At 62.4% G+C, this 16,340-nt stretch overlaps 2 protein-coding genes across 18 annotated transcripts in view; both read left to right on the top strand.

Annotated features, from left to right (window-relative positions):
- PODXL2 (podocalyxin like 2) overlaps positions 1-6,217 on the top strand; it is a 40,578-nt gene extending 34,361 nt beyond the window's left edge. For 3 of the 4 annotated variants that reach the window (XM_060021526.1, XM_060021523.2, XM_060021524.1), the window contains 4 exons: positions 1,897-2,053; positions 2,383-2,444; positions 5,047-5,226; positions 5,854-6,217. In XM_060021526.1, coding sequence (XP_059877509.1) covers positions 1,897-2,053; positions 2,383-2,444; positions 5,047-5,226; positions 5,854-6,066 — 612 coding nt within the window. In that variant the 3' untranslated portion in view covers positions 6,067-6,217. The remainder of the gene's footprint in view (positions 1-1,896; positions 2,054-2,382; positions 2,445-5,046; positions 5,227-5,853) is intronic. The other variant, XM_060021525.1, reaches the window with a different exon arrangement.
- Positions 6,218-6,360: 143 nt separating this feature from the next.
- On the top strand, positions 6,361-12,803 carry ABTB1 (ankyrin repeat and BTB domain containing 1). 14 transcript variants are annotated; one of them, XM_060023173.1, is made up of 13 exons: positions 6,373-6,520; positions 7,653-7,715; positions 7,807-7,862; positions 8,725-8,869; positions 8,996-9,155; positions 9,254-9,299; positions 9,472-9,663; positions 9,751-9,869; positions 10,120-10,215; positions 10,317-10,484; positions 11,245-11,445; positions 11,511-11,763; positions 12,453-12,803. In XM_060023173.1, exons 1-12 carry the CDS (start codon positions 6,465-6,467, stop codon positions 11,715-11,717), a joined length of 1,509 nt encoding a protein of 502 aa, XP_059879156.1. In that variant the 5' UTR covers positions 6,373-6,464; the 3' UTR covers positions 11,718-11,763; positions 12,453-12,803. The 14 variants fall into 14 exon arrangements, with proteins under 14 accessions (XP_059879166.1, XP_059879164.1, XP_059879165.1 ...); XM_060023172.1 differs by having other exon boundaries at positions 12,421-12,803; XM_060023183.1 differs by having other exon boundaries at positions 6,361-6,520; positions 7,653-7,680; positions 11,511-12,803.
- Positions 12,804-16,340: the final 3,537 nt, after the last annotated feature.

Raw genomic sequence — 16,340 nt, 5'->3', positions numbered from 1 at the left:
ATGAGTCCAGGTATGTTTTTTCTTTTCTGCTGAGATATCCAGTCGTCCCAGCACCTATGACTGAATAAGTCCTTTCTTTTTTTTTTTTTTTTTTTTTTTTTTGTGGTACGCGGGCCTCTCACTGTTGTGGCCTCTCCCGTTGCGGAGCACAGGCTCTGGACGCGCAGGCCCAGCGGCCAGAGCTCACGGGCCCAGCCGCTCTGCGGCATGTGGGATCTTCCCGGACCGGGGCACGAACCCGTGTCCCCTGCATCGGCAGGCGGACTCTCAACCACTGCGCCACCAGGGAAGCCCTGAATAAGTCCTTTCAATCCTCACAGTAGGCCCACGGATTTAGGCCCGATGCCCACATTTTCAGATGGGGAAACTGAGGCTCAGAGAGGTGCAGTGTGTTGCTAAAGGTCCCAGAGCCGATGAATGGCAGAACCAAGATTTGAGTCCATATTTGATTCCAAAGCCACTGACACTCACTTCCCATCTACAGAATGAATGTATGAGACACCTAGTCATCAGACCCTCCCAGAACTGACTTTGTGGGTCTAGGGCTTAAGCCAGGCAAACGTCTGGACCCTGAAAATGGGGGGTGTGCGCAGGCGGTGGCGCACAGGGCTGCAGCCCCCACACACACGGGGAGGCGCCGCCCCAAGGAGGGCTCAGGCGCGGCTGCCCCTCCCCTGCACGCGCACACACGGACGGTAGCGGCCATTTCAGGAGCTGGGGCTTCCCGAGCCGCTCGCTCGGGCCATCTCCAGGTACCAGCCTTCTCCCAGGTGTGGAACTGAGCAGGCCTCTCTTAGGCTGCTGAGCCTAACACTCGTGAGAGCCTGCACTGGGCACTTGCCATGGCAACAAGGCCCTTCATCACGTCAGTAGCATGACAGCCACGCTCCTTAGCTTGGGCCCCAGCAGAAAGGAGAGCCCACAAGGCTGGCCTGGAGAGACGCCTGGGTCTCATGGGCAGAGACACCTGGCTCGCAGCCCCGCGGCTGGGAGCATTGGAGATAGGAGCCCACGTACAGGAGGGAGGGGCTGCTGGGGGCCAGGGGTCGGGGGACCCGGCCAGAGGAGGGCCTCTTCCCAGACGGGCCAGGAAGGGACAGTGACGGGCTGGGAGCCAGAGGCAAGGCCTCCTGCCCCGTGCCAAGTTCCTGTTCAGTGCCAGCCTCTTGCCAGCCTCTTGTTTTTGTTTTTGTGTGATTACCTGTGTACAAGCTGAAGGAAATCTCAGCAGCACAAGAGCGCCAGATGGGAAAGAAGTCTCCTTTCCCTTCTCCTGCCCCTCCCTGCGGCCAGGGGTCTACCATTATGGCCATCTCTGCTAATTGTCCTGGGCACCGCTGCACCCTGCGAGGACGCAGGCGTCTTTTTTTTTTAATCTATTTTATACATATTAGTGTATATATGTCAACCCCAATCTCCCAGTTCATCCCCACCCCCCGCTTTCCCGCCTCGGTGTCCACACCTTCGTTCTCTACAGCAGACTCTTTCTTGACTGCCCAGCTTTGAGCCCTGTCTCTCCAGTGACAGGCGGAGGGGAGTTTGGGGAGGATGCCTCCCACCTCGGTGGCTGTATTGACGCGCACTCTCTTGTCCTCCCCCCCGACATACTCGTCCGTCACATGACACGTTTGGACACCAGGCCCCGCGTGAGTGCAAGAGGCCAAGGCAGGAGGGGGCACCTGGATGCCTTCAGGGACCAAGTGGACTCAGGTCTTCCTGTGCCCACTGTCCCCCGAGGCCAGGGTCACAGCCTCCTCCGTGGTCCCCAGAGGTCCCTGAGCAGCCACTCTGGGCAGCCCGCTGGCCTTTCCCGGGTCAGAGGGGCCCAGGCCTAGAGGCTGGGGTCAGGGGGCATCACCCCTCACCGAACGCGGGGCTTTCTCTCTGCCTTCGCAGGAGGTGTTCCGGCGGCACCGGGGGCTGCAGCTCCTGGCCCTGGTGGAGGAGGCGCTGCCCCGCCACGGCCGCAGCCGCCACGGGGACTGGCACATCTCCCTGAGCAAGCCCAGCGAGAAGGAGCGGCACCTGCTGATGACCTTGGTGGGCGAGCAGGGTGAGTGGGGGCTGTGGGGAGGGCAAGCTGAGTCCCAGCTGGACTGCCTGGTTCAGGGCTCAGTGACGCCCACAGGCCTGGGTTCTGGAGAGAAGGAGGATGAGTGCACCCTGGTCGGGAGGGAGGCGCAGGCCCGTGTACTCTGTGTGGTGGGGGAGGGGCCGTGGGTGTGGCTTCTGGAAGGGGCCAGCGGGTGGGCAGCAGGTACGGGTCATGGTCGGTGTGGGCTCCACGCTGGGGAGTGAGGCTCGGAGGCTCAGATGGGGTCCGAGGGTCAGGAGCCCGAGCAGCTCTGCGGCCAGGGCTGTGCTGATGGTGCGTTTCCCTAGGGGTGGTGCCCACTCAAGACGTCCTCTCCATGCTGGGCGACATCCGCAGGAGCCTGGTGGAGGTAAGAGCGTGGCCGTGCTCCCTGCACCCCTAAAACTCTGGGGCGGGGCTGCCTTCCCTGAGGCGTGAGGGCCTGCGTGGCGGGGTGCGGCCTGAAGCAGCTCTGGACAGCTCCTGTCTCCGGTCTCCGAGGCCCAGCTCCCGAGGAGCACGGAGCTACCAGCTGCGGTGCGTGTGACATGCGACAGCAGGCGCAGACCCAAGCCGTGGAGGGAGGTGGTCAGGAGAGGATGCAGAGGGAGGGGCCCCCCGAGGGGATCTTGGAGGGTAAGCGGAGTTCTTTGGTGGACGGCAGAAAAGCGAAATCGTGCAGATTTCGAACTCGTGCAGAAGCCTGGTGGGTGGGGAGAACGTGGCACAGTTCCCAAAGGCACAAAAGAAAGTGTCACCAGGCACTCCCCACTGATAGTCGCGGCGCTGGGCCAGCTCGGGGGCCCCGGGGTGGGGTGGGGTGGGGCGACCCAGGCAGTCCACCGCCCACCTGGCCAGCCCCAGGGACCTGGGCTGAGGAGACAGGCTGGCCGACCTCTACTCCAGATCCACCTTCCCCAGAGGAGGAAGTGCAGTTCCTCACCTCCCTTCTTGAGGACAGCCCGTGTCCTCCAGGCCCCGTCCATTCACTGGAATCCAGGGGCCTTACCAGTCCCCTTAGTTCTCAAGAGTTCTGCAGTATTTGTTTGTTTGGTTTTTTTTTTATTTATTTATTTTTGGCTGCGTTGGGTCTTCGTTGCTGTGCACGGGCTTTCTCTAGTTGCGGCGAGCGGGGGCTACTCTGTTGTGATGCGGCGGCTTCTCATTGTCGTGGTTTCTCTTGTTGCAGAGCACAGGTTCTAGGTGCGCATGCTTCAGTAGTTGTGACACGTGGGCTCAGTGGTTGTGGCTTGCGGGCTCTAGAGTGCAGGCTCAGTAATTGTGGCACATGGGCGTAGTTGCTCCGCGGCTTAGTTGCTCCATGGCATCTTCCCGGACCAGGGCTCAAACCCGTGTCCCCTGCATCGGCAGGCAGATTCTTAACCACTGCGCCACCAGGGAAGCCCCTTGCAGTGTTTTTAGTTTGTTTTTTATATATGTATTTATTTGGCTGTGTCGGGTCTTAGTTGCGGCATGAGGGATCTTTAGTTGTGGCATGTGAACTCTTAGTTGTGGCATGTGGGATCTAGTATCGTAACCAGTGATCGAACCCAGGCCCCCTGCATTGGGAGTGTGGAGTCTTAGCCCCTGGACCACCAGGGAAGTCCCTTGAGAGCCCTCCAGTGTTTGTTGACAGAGCTGAGGCCCCACCTCCTTATCTAGTCCACGCCAGGCTGGGGGTGGCCTCCGTGGTGGTTTGCGGCTTTTTGATAAGTGTGCTGAGTGCCAGACTGGGTTCTCTCACCCGGCCCTGAGCACCACCCCGGGGTTGTAAGCAGTAAATAAGGCCCCCTGTTGAGTACCATAGGTGCCCCATTTAAGACGGGAGCTGAAACCCAGAGCAGGGAGGTGACCTGCCCAAAATGGCACAGCGAGTGCGTGGCTGAGCCAGGCTTTGGACCAGGCCTGAGAGATTCAAGAGCCTGGGCCTTTCACCGTGATGCTGTACCTACACCACCTGGGTAGCCACGGGGGCCGGTCCAGTTGTGAGACTTGGGGTTCACGAACACTGGGGGGCTGGTGGAAAGTGGGGTTTAACCTTTTTTACAGACCCTTCTGCTTCTCCCCTCCCCTGGGTATTCTGGCTTTTCCGGACGTTTCATTCGGACTGATTCGGCCGAAAGGCATGCTGGGTCTTTGGACATACGTTAGTGGGCAGATTTAGCACGCGCATTGGTGGTGAGTCTAGCAGGAGACCTGAGCCGTGGTAACTTAAAAAGAGAATAGAGAAAGTGCTGGAAATATACAGGTGGTTCACAGGAAGAAGAGCTAATACCTGGCTTTAGAAAGGGGACTCCCAGGTCTCTGCGCCGGAGCCAGTGGACGGCGCCCTCACCCTGGCGCCTGTCATCTGATCACGGCACCTCGCCGTTCCTGCTTTCCTCCACCCGAGATGCTGATTGTGGAGAGTGTCTGCCTGACCCGGTGGGGACAGAGCAGACACTTGGCCAGAGAAGGCCGCCCACTCGAGACAACGCAGTGTCGGGGGTGCTGGGCGCTAAATGACATTGGTGACCACTCCAGTGGGAAGAGGGGGGAAGCTGGGAGACTGGGGGTGGCCGAGGACGTGCACTCTCTCTGGCCCACAATGGCCATAATGGTACCGGGACACCCCTGCCCCCCAAGGTAGAAGCTGTGTCTGCAGTTCCTTGCGGTGTGTGGTGGAGAATGTGAGGAGAGAGCTTCACAACTGCTCGTGTCCTTTTTCAAGCTGGTGGGGACCGTGTGGATTGTGACTGCTGGCATGGGGCCAACCTCAGTGGGGGGTTAGGGCCACCACCAGGTGGGTTTAGGGCCAAAGGCCGCCTGCAGCAGGGCTTGTGAGGAGTCTGGGGGTGGAGGCGCCCTCAGGCAGCGTGGGCTGGAGATCGGGCAAGCCTGTTCCCCGTCCCTGAGCTCCGACCCCAAGGGCCCTGTGGGGAGCCCTGGCACCCTAGGATCTCGGCTAAGGAACCGGGCCCTCCCGCCCCCAGATTGGCATCCAGAACTACTCCACCACCGGCAGCTGCCAGGCGCGGGCCAGCCAGGTACGCAGCGACTACGGGACGCTCTTTGTGGTGCTGGTGGCCATCGGCGCCATCTGCGTCGTCATCATCGTGCTCGGCCTGCTCTATAACTGCTGGCAGCGCCGGCTGCCCAAGCTGAAACACGTGGTGAGCGAGCGTGGAGCTCAGGGGCAGGGGGCTGGGCCGCGGTGGTGCCGGTGAGGGGGTGCCCAGCTCAGGCATCTGAGGCTCAGTGTCCCCATCTGCCGGTGGGGTGACTGCGGCTGAGGCGCTAGTGCAGGGCCTGGCCCCCAGTTGCCCTCTGCAGGGCGCCGGCCTCGCATTAGGTGCTGGACGTGCAGGGAGCCGGACGTTGGCTGCACCCGCAGGGCCGCTGCTGGGGGGCGGGCGGCCTTGCAGGCCTGGGCTCCTGTGGATGCCTCATCAGACAGGCCCTGGCTTGGGGGCTTGGCGTCAACAGGAGGCTCCAGCAGCCTGGCGGCTCCCCGCAAAGGAGGGGCCCGGGCACAAAGCTCCTGTTTCCCATGAGCCCCTTTAGAAGGGGTCGGTGCTGGCGGGAGGGACCAGATGGTGTCAGGGAGGCCATGGGTCTGTTCCGTGTGCAGGGTCAGTAGTCATTTTAAGAAAGGACCCAGAGCCGAAAGGGCCTGCGTCCATCAGGGTCCGCTGGGGTTCCCTGCGTGCGGTTTGGCCGCCGGCCTGAGGCCCGGTGAAGGGATGAAGCGGGGGCGGCGGGGGCCCGGCGTGCTCTCCCAGCGGCCCCTCCCGCCGCAGTCGCACGGCGAGGAGCTGCGCTTCGTGGAGAACGGCTGCCACGACAACCCCACGCTGGACGTGGCCAGCGACAGCCAGTCGGAGATGCAGGAGAAGCAGCCCAGCCTGAACGGCGGCGGCGCCGTCAACGGCCCGGGGGGCTGGAGCGCGCTCATGGGGGGCAAGCGCGACCCCGAGGACTCGGACGTATTCGAGGAGGACACGCACCTGTGAGGGGCTGTGCCCCGCCCGGCCCTCGGCGCGGGGTCCCCGCTTTCCCCCGACTCACGACGCACCTCGGCCCCATCCCCGTCCCCACCCGACGCCCCGAGGGGCTGCCCCGGGACCCCATTAAAGCCGCCCGGAGAGCACGCCGGGCCCCGCGCCTCCGCCTGCGCGACTGGTTTTTGCGCTTGGGGGCGGAGTGGGGGGAGAACGTGTGTGATAAGCGGAGGCGGTGGACTAAGGGGCGGGGCGGGGCGGGGCGGGGCGGGCACATCCCGGGTCGGTCCTCCGGGCGCCAGGCGCCGCTGCGGAGCGGGCGGGGCGCGGCGCGGCGCGGCGTGTTTATATCCGGCGGGGCTTCGCCGCTGCCCTGGGGTCGCCGGGCCGGGGTCGGGGACGTCCGCGCCATGGACACCTGCGACCTGTTCTCCAGCTGCAGGAAGGGGGACGTGGGCCGAGTGCGGTGAGGAGCCGTGGCCCCGAGGAGGGTGTGAGTCGGCCGCTCGCGGAGCGCCTGGCCGGGGTGGGGGTGGGGGGCGGCCCGGGCGCCGAAGCAGGACCGCCCCGGTCCAGGCAGCTCTCTGAGCGGGGGCGCGGGGGTCGGGTGCTGGCGTGACTTTTTCCGGGAGTCCCGGAGGGGAGGACTGCCACGCGGACGCCCGGAGGAGGTGGAGAGGGGCGGAGAGAAGAGAAGGGCCCGGAGGTCAGACCCTGGGGGCAGGCCTGGGACGCCCCCTACGTGGCTCCTCTGATGAGCTGCGGACCCCGCGCTGGGAACGCCTGTGGCCCGGAACCAGCCTCTTGTTCTCAGAAGTTCGGGAACTCCTAATTGCGGTTGACGCAGCCCGGGTGCTGCAATCGCTGGCTCCGCGGGCCGCACGGGGAGGGGAGGGGGCTGCTGATGTGGGATATGAGGCACCTGTTTTCCTTCCCCCATTCCCTGGTCCCGACCTCCCCTGGCGCCCTCCCCTGGGCCAGTCGGGGACTTCCTGAGCCCCGCAGCTTCTCCGGGCTCCTCCCCAGGGTCGGGTGACACCTGGGAGTTAGTTGGTAGCCCCCAAAGTGTGGTGCACTCTGAGATCCAACCTGGGCGTCTCCTCGAAGTGGGTTCCTGTCCATCACCATTCTTCGTGGTCTCCCCTCACCCGTCTCCTCTGCTGCTTTGTTTCCTGACTTCCGCCTTCTATATAATCTGTTCATTTTTCGTTTCCACGCTGCCAGGACGCCTGCAAGTCTCCTGGTCGTCCTGTCCACCTCCAGTTCCTCTGCCCTGGGAAGGCTAACCTGCCACCCCATGCAGCCCGAGGGTTCGGGTGGAGGCAGGGCCTCCCCCCTCCTCCTCCTCCTCCTCCTCCTCCCCCCCCTCCCTCCCTCCCTCCCTTCAGCCTTCAGCCCAGATGCTCAGCCTCTTCAGCTCTGGGGCCTCCGACGCCCAGGGGCTCCCACATCCACTCTTCGTGGCTCCTTTGCCTTAAATGCCTGTCCTGCTCTGGTCTCTGCCCTCACCTGGGGAGGCTTTTCTCCTTCCCCTTCCGCAGGTCTCCTCTCCAGACCCCAAACCCATCCTGACCTAGGCTCTGACCTCCCCTGCCCAGGTACCTGCTGGAGCAGCGAGACGTGGAGGTGAATGTGCGGGACAAGTGGGACAGCACCCCCTTGTGAGTGCCGGGGGGGGGGGGCAGGGGGTGGGTAGGGTGGGCGGGGCCTGCAGGCCTGACAGCGCCCCTGCCCCGCCCATCTCCCCCTCAGGTACTATGCCTGCCTCTGTGGACACGAAGAGCTGGTGCTCTACCTGCTAGCCAACGGTGAGTGCGCAGGGCAGGGCTGGGTGGGGCGGTGGACGTGGGCTGTGCCCAGGGGCCCTGGCATCCCCTCTCAGTCCCGCACCCCGTCAGCAATGCCCTTAGCTCTGCCCTCAGAGCCGGTTCTCCCCTCAGCTCCGCAGCCCCGGGTCAGCGTCCCTGCGGCTGCCCCTCCCTGTCCTCTACCGTGTGTTGTCCTTGCCACAGTGGGCATGCCCCACGGCCAGTGTGACCTGCTTCCTGGCCTGAGTGCCTTCCCTGCTGTGTTTCCCATGAGCTAGAGAACCTGGCCTGCCCTGAGCTGCTCCTTGACAGGCGCCCCCTCCCGCCCCGCCAGCCGTCTGCTGCCTCCCCACGTGCCGCTCAGGGCCTTTGCACTTGCTGTTCCTTTTGCTCAGAAGGCCTTTCCCAGGTCTTGGCATGGCTCTCACTCATTTCACGTCTCTGCACCTTGTTTCTGCCACAGTGACCTTCCACAGCCTCTCCTGTGGCAGCTGCCACCACTGTCACCCTTCATCTTGCTTAGCTTTTTTTTCAGAGCACCTGACGTCATTTGCTAACCTGTGTATGTCTTTCTGCCCCAGGAACCTCAGTTAGGTGAGGACGGGGGACTCTTCTGCCTAGGGTGTGTCCCCAGACTGCCAGTGCACAGATTAGGGCCGGCCTCCAAGCCGTCTGTTTTGTGTGGCGTGTGGCGTGTGCCTGGGCCCCAGCAGGGAGGATGCTGGGGCACGAGCAGGCCCAGGGCGACTCGGGCCCCATAGGTGGGGTGGGGAGGGGGAGTTGCGCCTCTCCCCCAGGCCCCTCCCCAGCTGTGGCGGGCAGCCCCATGGCCCTGCAGATTGGGCAGCCCTGCCGTCCCCAGGAGCCCGCTGCGAGGCCAACACCTTCGATGGGGAGCGCTGTCTCTACGGGGCCCAGAGCGAGGCCATCCGCCGGGCCCTGCGTGACTACAAGCAGGTGACGGCCTCCTACCGGCGGCGGGACTACTACTATAGCTGCCTGCTGCGGTGAGACTGAGCGCGAGACAGCCCTGCACAGAGGCTCTGTGGTGGGCGTGGCCGGTGTGGGGCTGGGGGGGGGCAGTGGGGGGACTTGGGGGCGGCACTGCTGAGGACCCCCTCCACTGCCCCCAGCCTCCTGGAGCAGGGCATCCACAGCGACGTGGTCTTCTTAGTGCACGGCAAGTCCTTCCGGGCACATCGCTGCATCCTGGGTGCTCGCAGCACCTACTTCGCACACATGCTCGACACCAAATGGAAGGGCAAGAGTGTCGTGGTCCTCAGGCACCCTCTGGTGCGTCCCTCCCGGGGATGGGGAGGGCAGAGGGTGAGCAGGGAATTTGTGTTGAGCGGCTGTCTCTGACCTTGTCTCCCTGCGGTCTCTGCCTGCAGATCAACCCCGTGGCCTTTGGGGCCCTCCTGCAGTACCTGTACACAGGTGAGCCCTGGGTCTGGGTAGGGAGGGGCTGCAGCACACCCAGACGTGGCTTTGGCGCCACTTTTTCTCTCCTGGGGCTCATCCCCTGGGGTGCAGGGTGGTTCCAGCTGCCTCCTGGGCTGGGTTTTCCCACCCACAGAGGAGCCCTTCTCGTCTGTCCCGGGTCCTGTAGAACTCGGGTGGTGGGCCGAGGCACGGCCGCGGGGCAGCCGAGGGCCCCCGCAGGCTCTGAGCCTCCCCCCAGCCCTGCACCCATACCCAGGCTGCCTGGACGTCGGTGTGGAGCATGTCGGCGACTGTGAGCGTCTGGCCAAGCAGTGCCAGCTGTGGGACCTGCTCGGCGACCTGGAGGCCAAGTGTGAGTGTGCGTGTCCAGGACTTGGGGCCCGGGGCCTCAGGCAGCAGCTGGCGGGCCGCCCGGCTCCCTGAAGCTGCGTTCTCCCCTCCACAGTGGCTTCCAAGCCAGGCACGTGTGTGAAGGTGCTGACCATTGAGCCCCCCCAGGTAGACCCCCGGCTGCGGGAGGACCTGGCCCTGCTGGCCGACTGTGCCCTGCCCCCCGAGCTCCGGGTAAGCACACCCCGCCTGGGCTGGGCTTGTGGGTAGGGGGCGTGTCTGGGGATGGGTATGCGGTTTAAACCTAGAGCCCAGTTGCTTCCCTTTTCTGAGCTAGCCTGCTTGCTTTAGTTGTCTTGTATCTAAGTCAACGCGGGGCAGCGGTCGTCCTCCAGGATGAGCTAGAACGGGCTCTCGGCCGGGGCCGGCTGCTCTCCCGTCTCCTGCCTGCTCTGGTGGCACCTGCTCTGCTGTCCCCCGCCAGGGTGATCTTGGCGAGCTGCCCTTCCCTTGCGACGGCTTCAGCAGCTGTCCTGATGTCTGCTTCCGAGTGGACGGTTACAGCTTCCTCTGTCACAAGGTACTAAGTTTTTTCCCTCCGGACCCCCACCCCTGCCTTAAGCCCCGGGCCAGCTCCTCCAGGCACAAGTCTTGGCCCATCCTGAGCCCAGCCTCCCACAGGCCTTCTTCTGTGGCCGCAGCGATTACTTCCGGGCCCTGCTGGATGACCACTTCCGCGAGAACGAGGAGCTGGAGGCGTCAGGCGGCCTCCTGGCCATCACCCTGCACGACGTCTCGCCCGCCGTCTTCACCCATGTGCTGTACTACGTCTACAGTGACGACACCGAGGTGTGCGCGCTGGGCAGGGCTTGGGGGGGCTACACAGGCCACGTCACCACGGGGCTTAGAGGGAGCGCCCAGGTCTGGACTGGCTCTGGGAGGCCTGTTCTCCATGAGGCTGGAGTGTGGGTCCTGTGTGAACGTTTCTGTCAGGTGGAGGGGCCCTGGTTTCAGGGCAAGAATGAGTGACAAGACTCGTGGCGTGAGCACCTGGCACTTGGAGACACAGTGTAGCCACCTGAGGTCCCCAAGTTTTCCAGCCACGGGGTGGGCGGGGACAGTCACCCTGAATTCCTGCAACAGTGGGGATGTGTTGGGGTCACCACAGGGCCCTTTGGCTGCCCCGAGGCAGCTGCCCCCGGTGAGGAGGCGGCAGGTGTGCACTGCCTGCTTGTGCGCGTGTGCGCTGGCCACTGTAGCGATAGGGTGACTGAGGAAGGGGGTTCGTTTCCTGTTTCTCCGCAGTGAGTGCCCAGGGCAGGGTTAGCACACTTCCTCCCACAAGGGTCAGTGGGCTGTAGGATCCCTGTCACAGCTGCTCCCAGAGAACGGGGTGACGGCCAAGCAGGTGTCCCCGCCTGGACTGGGTGAAAGTTGCACCCAGCTTCCCTCGTCCTCTGGAGGCCGTGCTTGCCACAGCAGGTGGGAAACATGGGCTCTGGCTGTGGGGCTCGGGGCAGAGCTGGCCTGCAACGTGAGCCCCTGGCTCGGCCCGTGGACCCCATTCTTAAGTCTCGGGTGCCCTTCCTCACCTCCGTTCTCTTCACAGCTGCCTCCCGAGTTGGCCTACGACGTGCTGAGTGTGGCTGACATGTACCTGTTGCCAGGCCTGAAGCAGCTGTGTGGCCGTGGCCTGGCCCAGCTGCTGGACGAAGACAGCGTGGTGGGCGTGTGGCGCGTGGCCAAGCTGTTTGGCCTGGCGCGCCTGGAGGACCAGTGCACGAAGTACATGGCCAAGGTCATCGAGAAGGTGAGCGTGGGCCCGGGGTGGCTGAGGGTGGGTGGCGGGCGTGCCCTGAGCTGGCCTGTCCGCAGCTGCTGGAGCGGGAGGACTTCGTGGAGGCGGTGAAGGAGGAGGCCGCGGCCGTGACGGCCCGGCAGGAGACGGACTCCATCCCGCTGGTGGACGACATCCGCTTCCACTTGGGCAGCACCGCGCAGACGTGCAGCGCCATGGAGCAGGCAGAGCGGCAGCTGCGGGCGCTGGAGGACCTGCTGGCGTCTGTCGGCCTGGACTGCTGAGGGCTGCGCGCCATGTGGTCTGTGAGCTCGGGGCGTCACCGCGCCGGTAGGCGCTCGGCGGGGCTCCCCTCCTCTTTGTGCCTGGGGACCCCGGGGAGGGGCACCTGGGGATGAGGCCTCTCCCGCAGCACAAACCAGCCCCAAGACCCTGGGGCTGGGCACCACTCAGGGAAACCTGGCGGGCCGTTTCTTAGGGCCTCCCTCCCACGTCCCACCTGCTCCTGGCCCCTCCTCGCATGCTTTCCTGGGCGGAGGCGGCAATAAAGCTTGAATTCACCGTGGGAGCCTGTGTACCAGGGACAGGGTCGGGGGAGCTCGGGTCAGGGCCCCGCGTCTGTGGGTCTGAGTAGGCAGCCCCTCTGATGACCAGACTCCCCTTGGGGACAGGGTTTCCCCTTGGCCCTGGGAGGTTTCGTGGGGCCAGAGGTGGTTGCCCTCAGGTGAGCTAAGGCAGCGCTTCTGAGCTCGCTTACTGAGCAGCTGCTCGTACGGCTCGCCGTGGGGCCTCAGCCCAGCCTGCACCTTGGGGCGCAGGGCCCCAGCTAAGCAGACCTGGCCTGGCTCCCTGCACCCGCCTCAGCCACTGGCTGTGGTGCGTATCAGTCCAGGGGGTGCTGAGGATGGAAGCCACTGTTTTACCCTCAGCCCAGGGCCTCCTCGAAGTGAACACTGTTGAGTCAAAAATTTCCATACATTTTACTAGGAAATATTATATGCATTCTATTCCATCACAAGATCCCATTGGGAAAAACAGATCAACCGTTAACAGAGTAAGCAAAAACAGAAAAGAAAAACGGCGTGTACGTAAAGTGGAGTGTAAGGGCGAAGAGGGCCTGCCGGCGGGGCAGCGGCCACAAGCCGACCGACCGTGCTGTGCCGAGTCCCGGGGGACTGGAGCAAAAGACAACCAGGAATCCTGCTTTGAAAGTTCATCATTAATTAATTTTGATTTAAAAGTAAAGTATTACATTAAACTATTGCTTATTTTTAATGACTGTGATTTTTGGTGCACCCTTGTGTGCCTGAGGGGAGTGCCTCACTTGCCTCGCCCTAGTCCTGGCTCTTACCTAAAGATATACGTTTTTTTAACCCATCCTATAATTTCCCACCTGCAAAAAAAAAAAAAGGCATGCATATGTTTGCTCCTCCACCTGGAAAACTCCTACATAGCTTTCAGTGTCTGCCTCAATGCGGCAGAGTGAGGAGGAGTGAGGGTGCCGTCACAAAGTTAGGAGTGCTCTTGCCAGGGCGAGGGGCAGCCTTCATTCCTGGAGCACTCTACTAGCATAAAAATTCTCAGTTTGGTAAAAGTCTGAAGCACAGCCTCAGGCAGGGACTTCTGCAGGGGGGGGGCCCTGGGGCCAGGAAGCTGCCCTCAGGCACTCCAGCCCCCCACCCCCCGGCCAGTGGCTTAGTTCTCGGAGTCCCATCAGCACCCTGCACCTGGGTGGTCACCACCTGCACCTCGGGGAGGCAGCGGCTGTCTTGCACGTGGGCCGGGGACCTGGGCTAGAGCACATCAGAGCCCTAGCATCCTTATCGGTCTAAGTGGGAGCAGTACTACCAACCACCAAACCTGGAGTGAGACGGGGTCCTGAGGAGGCACCAGCAGGGGTGGGGCTCAGCCCACTGAACCTCGACGTGAACTCACCTCGTTCCTGGAAGATGGGACACGAGCAATTCTGGGCACGTGGTGTAGCCCCTTCTTACCCATGGAGTCGTGGAGATGGACACTCGTGTTCTCCTGATTCCTCGGCCCTCGAGGTAGCTGTCACCCAGCCTCCACGGTAGCCGCCTCCTGCCAGCTCGGCCCCAGTTGGGGCCCTGCCTCACCTCTAGCTCACTCTTACCTGCCGTGTTGGCATCTTCCAGGTGGATGCTGAGCCCAGGTCTCCCCTCCTGGAAAGCCTGGGGTGCATGCCTGGTTCCTGGGCACAGCCTGCTGTCTCTCTGAGCTCTGTGCCCGCCCTTTGCTGTGGGCACCTGGCTCATTTCCCAGCTTCCCTGCTGCCTTGAGCCGTGGCCACGCCACCAGGTCCTAGATGTGAGCAGAAACGGCAGATGGGGTCTCTGGTTTCGTCCTTGCAAAGCTCACCCTGCCCCTCTCCTTTCCTCCCTCCCAGTGGGCTGGGATAAGGATGCTGTGGCAGGAGCAGCCTCCTTGGTCCACGGGCTGGAAGCCACACACTCAGGGCCGTGAGTGGGACAGCAGCTGCTGCTCCCACCCAGCCCCCACCTGGCCACCGCCGTGTCCTCTACCCCAGGCTCCAGACACCTCCGGTCAGGGCGGGTGGCTCCCCGCTGTGGCTGGTCCCAGCACTGCACCCCCACCGCAGGCTCCCCCCACGCACCGTCCCGGGCGGGGTGCTGCTGCTGCTGGAGATCTCCGTCCCTGAGTCCCAGTCCTGGGACCAACCTGTGCTCCCTTCCCATCTACCCCGAGCCCCTCGGACACGCCCCTCTCATGCTCACCTCGTGCTCTCCCCTGCTGGGCCGGCCTGGCGCTCCATCGTCCCTCTTCCTGCCCCACCAAGATGAGGCAAGCTGTGTCACCCCGTCCTGGATCTGGGGGCAGCCCCAAGACCATGGGGCACCTGCCACGTGATGGCCCTCAGCAGGAGTCTGTGCTCTGTGGGTGCTCCCAGGAGGCAGGAACAGCCCAGAGAGGATACTGCCCACAGTCAACCCCTTGAGGCTTGGGCTGTAGGAGGAGTGCAGGCCTTGGGAGGGGACCGTCCTTCAGGTCTACGTGCCACCCAGGGGGCCTCTGCACAGGGGACAGCCAGCTCTGGCCACCCCGTGGGACCTATTCCAAAATGATTGAAAATTTCATCACAAGTCATCTCAGGAGAGCAGCTCACCTCCTCTCACGAGCACACCAACATCACAACCACCTGCAGAACCACCATCCACGGAAAAGACCAAACCCTGCCAGAAAATATCTTCTATCGCTAAAGACATAAAGAAGGAACGACGACCCTTAGCCCCAGGTGGGCAACCCACACACTGGCGAATAATGTGACCCTGCAGAGGTTCCCCCCGAGGAGTGAGAGCTCTGAGCCCCACGTCAGGCTCCCCAGCCCGGGGGTCCGGCACCGGGAGCCCCCAGAGCATCTGGCTGTGAAGACAGCGGGCCTTGACTGCAGGGGCCCCACAGGATGAGGGAGCAGAGACCCCACTCCTCAAGGGCCGCACAAAACCTCACACGCACCAGAACCCAGGGCAGAAGCAGTAATTTGATGGGAGCCTGGGCCAAACCTACCTGCTGTTCTTGGAGGGTCTCCTGCAGAGGTGGGGGGCGGTTGAGGCTCACCCTGGGGACACAGACGCCGGTGGCAGATACACTGGGGGACATTCGGCCCGTGAACACAGCTGCTGTGCTGCTGGGCTGACATCTTGGCCTGTGAGCGCCAGGACCAAGCACCACCCAACAGCCTGTAGGCCCAGTGCTGGGAGCCTTGGGCCAAACAGCCCCCTGGGGGACAGAGCCCCACCCGTCAGCTGACAGGCTGCCTTGGGACCTGCTGAGCTCACAGCCCCCTGGGACACGACCCTGCCCACCAGACGGCGCAGCTCCACCCACCAGTGGGCAGGCACCTGCCCTACCCTCCAGGGAGCCTGCTCAGGCTGCTAGACCAGCCTTGCCCAGCAGGGGGCAGACACCAGACCAAGAAAACCACAGCCCTAAAACTGGACAACTATATGTAAAACAATGAAATTACTGTAAGTCCCCTACATACAAACCTTCAAGTTGCGAACGAAATATGTGTTCCACTAACGTCAGGCGTGAGTGAAACTGCAGCTCGCCCTCCGTCTCCTATTGCTGACGATGCTTCAGCTCCACCGTCTCCCACCTTCTCTCCCTCCTCAGTCAGTAACTCTTCTTGCCTGTTCACTTGATGCCAGCCCTTGTATCCCAGCTGTTGCACTACTGTACTTTTCAAGGTACTGTACTGTAAGATTAAAAATGTTTTGGGCTTCCCTGGTGGTGCAGTGGTTGAGAGTCCGCCTGCCGATGCAGGGGACCCCGGACCAGGAAGATCCCACATGCCGTGGAGTGGCTGGGCCCGTGAGCCATGGCCACTGAGCCTGCGCGTCCGGAGCCTGTGCTCCGCAATGGGAGAGGCCACAACAGTGAGAGGCCCGCAGACCGCAAAAAAAAAAAAAAAAAAGATGTTTTATTTTTTGTGTTTATGTATTATTTGTGTGAAAAGCCTTATAAACCTATTACAGTACAGTACTACATAGCCCATTGTGTTAGCTGGGTACCTAGGCTAACTTTGTTGGACTTATAAACAAACGACTTACGCATGTGCTCTCGGAACAGAACTCATTCCTATGTAGGGGACTTACTTTAGAACATCCTCTAACACCATACACAAAATAAACTCGAAATGGATTAAAGACCTAAATGTAAGGCTGGACACTATGGAACTCACAGGAAAACACAGGCAGAACACTATGACATAAATCGCAGCAAGGTCTCTTGCAATCCACCTCCTAGAGTAACAGAAATAAAAACCAAAGTAAACAAAGGGGACCTAAATAAACTTAAAAGCTTTTGCACAGCAAAGGAAACCATAAAGAAAAAAGACAACCCACAGAATGTGAGAAAATACTGGC

Source organism: Delphinus delphis, chromosome 10, assembly GCF_949987515.2.
Source record: "Delphinus delphis chromosome 10, mDelDel1.2, whole genome shotgun sequence".
NCBI classification, from domain to species: Eukaryota; Metazoa; Chordata; class Mammalia; order Artiodactyla; family Delphinidae; genus Delphinus; species Delphinus delphis.
Note: the sequence above shows the minus strand (reverse complement) of the source record. Positions and strands in the feature narration are given on the sequence as shown.

Bases quoted from the DNA above. Each gene is read 5' to 3' on its own strand.
- ABTB1 (XM_060023173.1), top strand. From the start codon at position 6,465: ATGGACACCTGCGACCTGTTCTCCAGCTGCAGGAAGGGGGACGTGGGC. The intron at 10,485-11,244 runs GTGTGCGCGCTG...TTCTCTTCACAG, and splicing joins TCTACAGTGACGACACCGAG to CTGCCTCCCGAGTTGGCCTA. The intron at 11,446-11,510 runs GTGAGCGTGGGC...GCCTGTCCGCAG, and splicing joins TGGCCAAGGTCATCGAGAAG to CTGCTGGAGCGGGAGGACTT.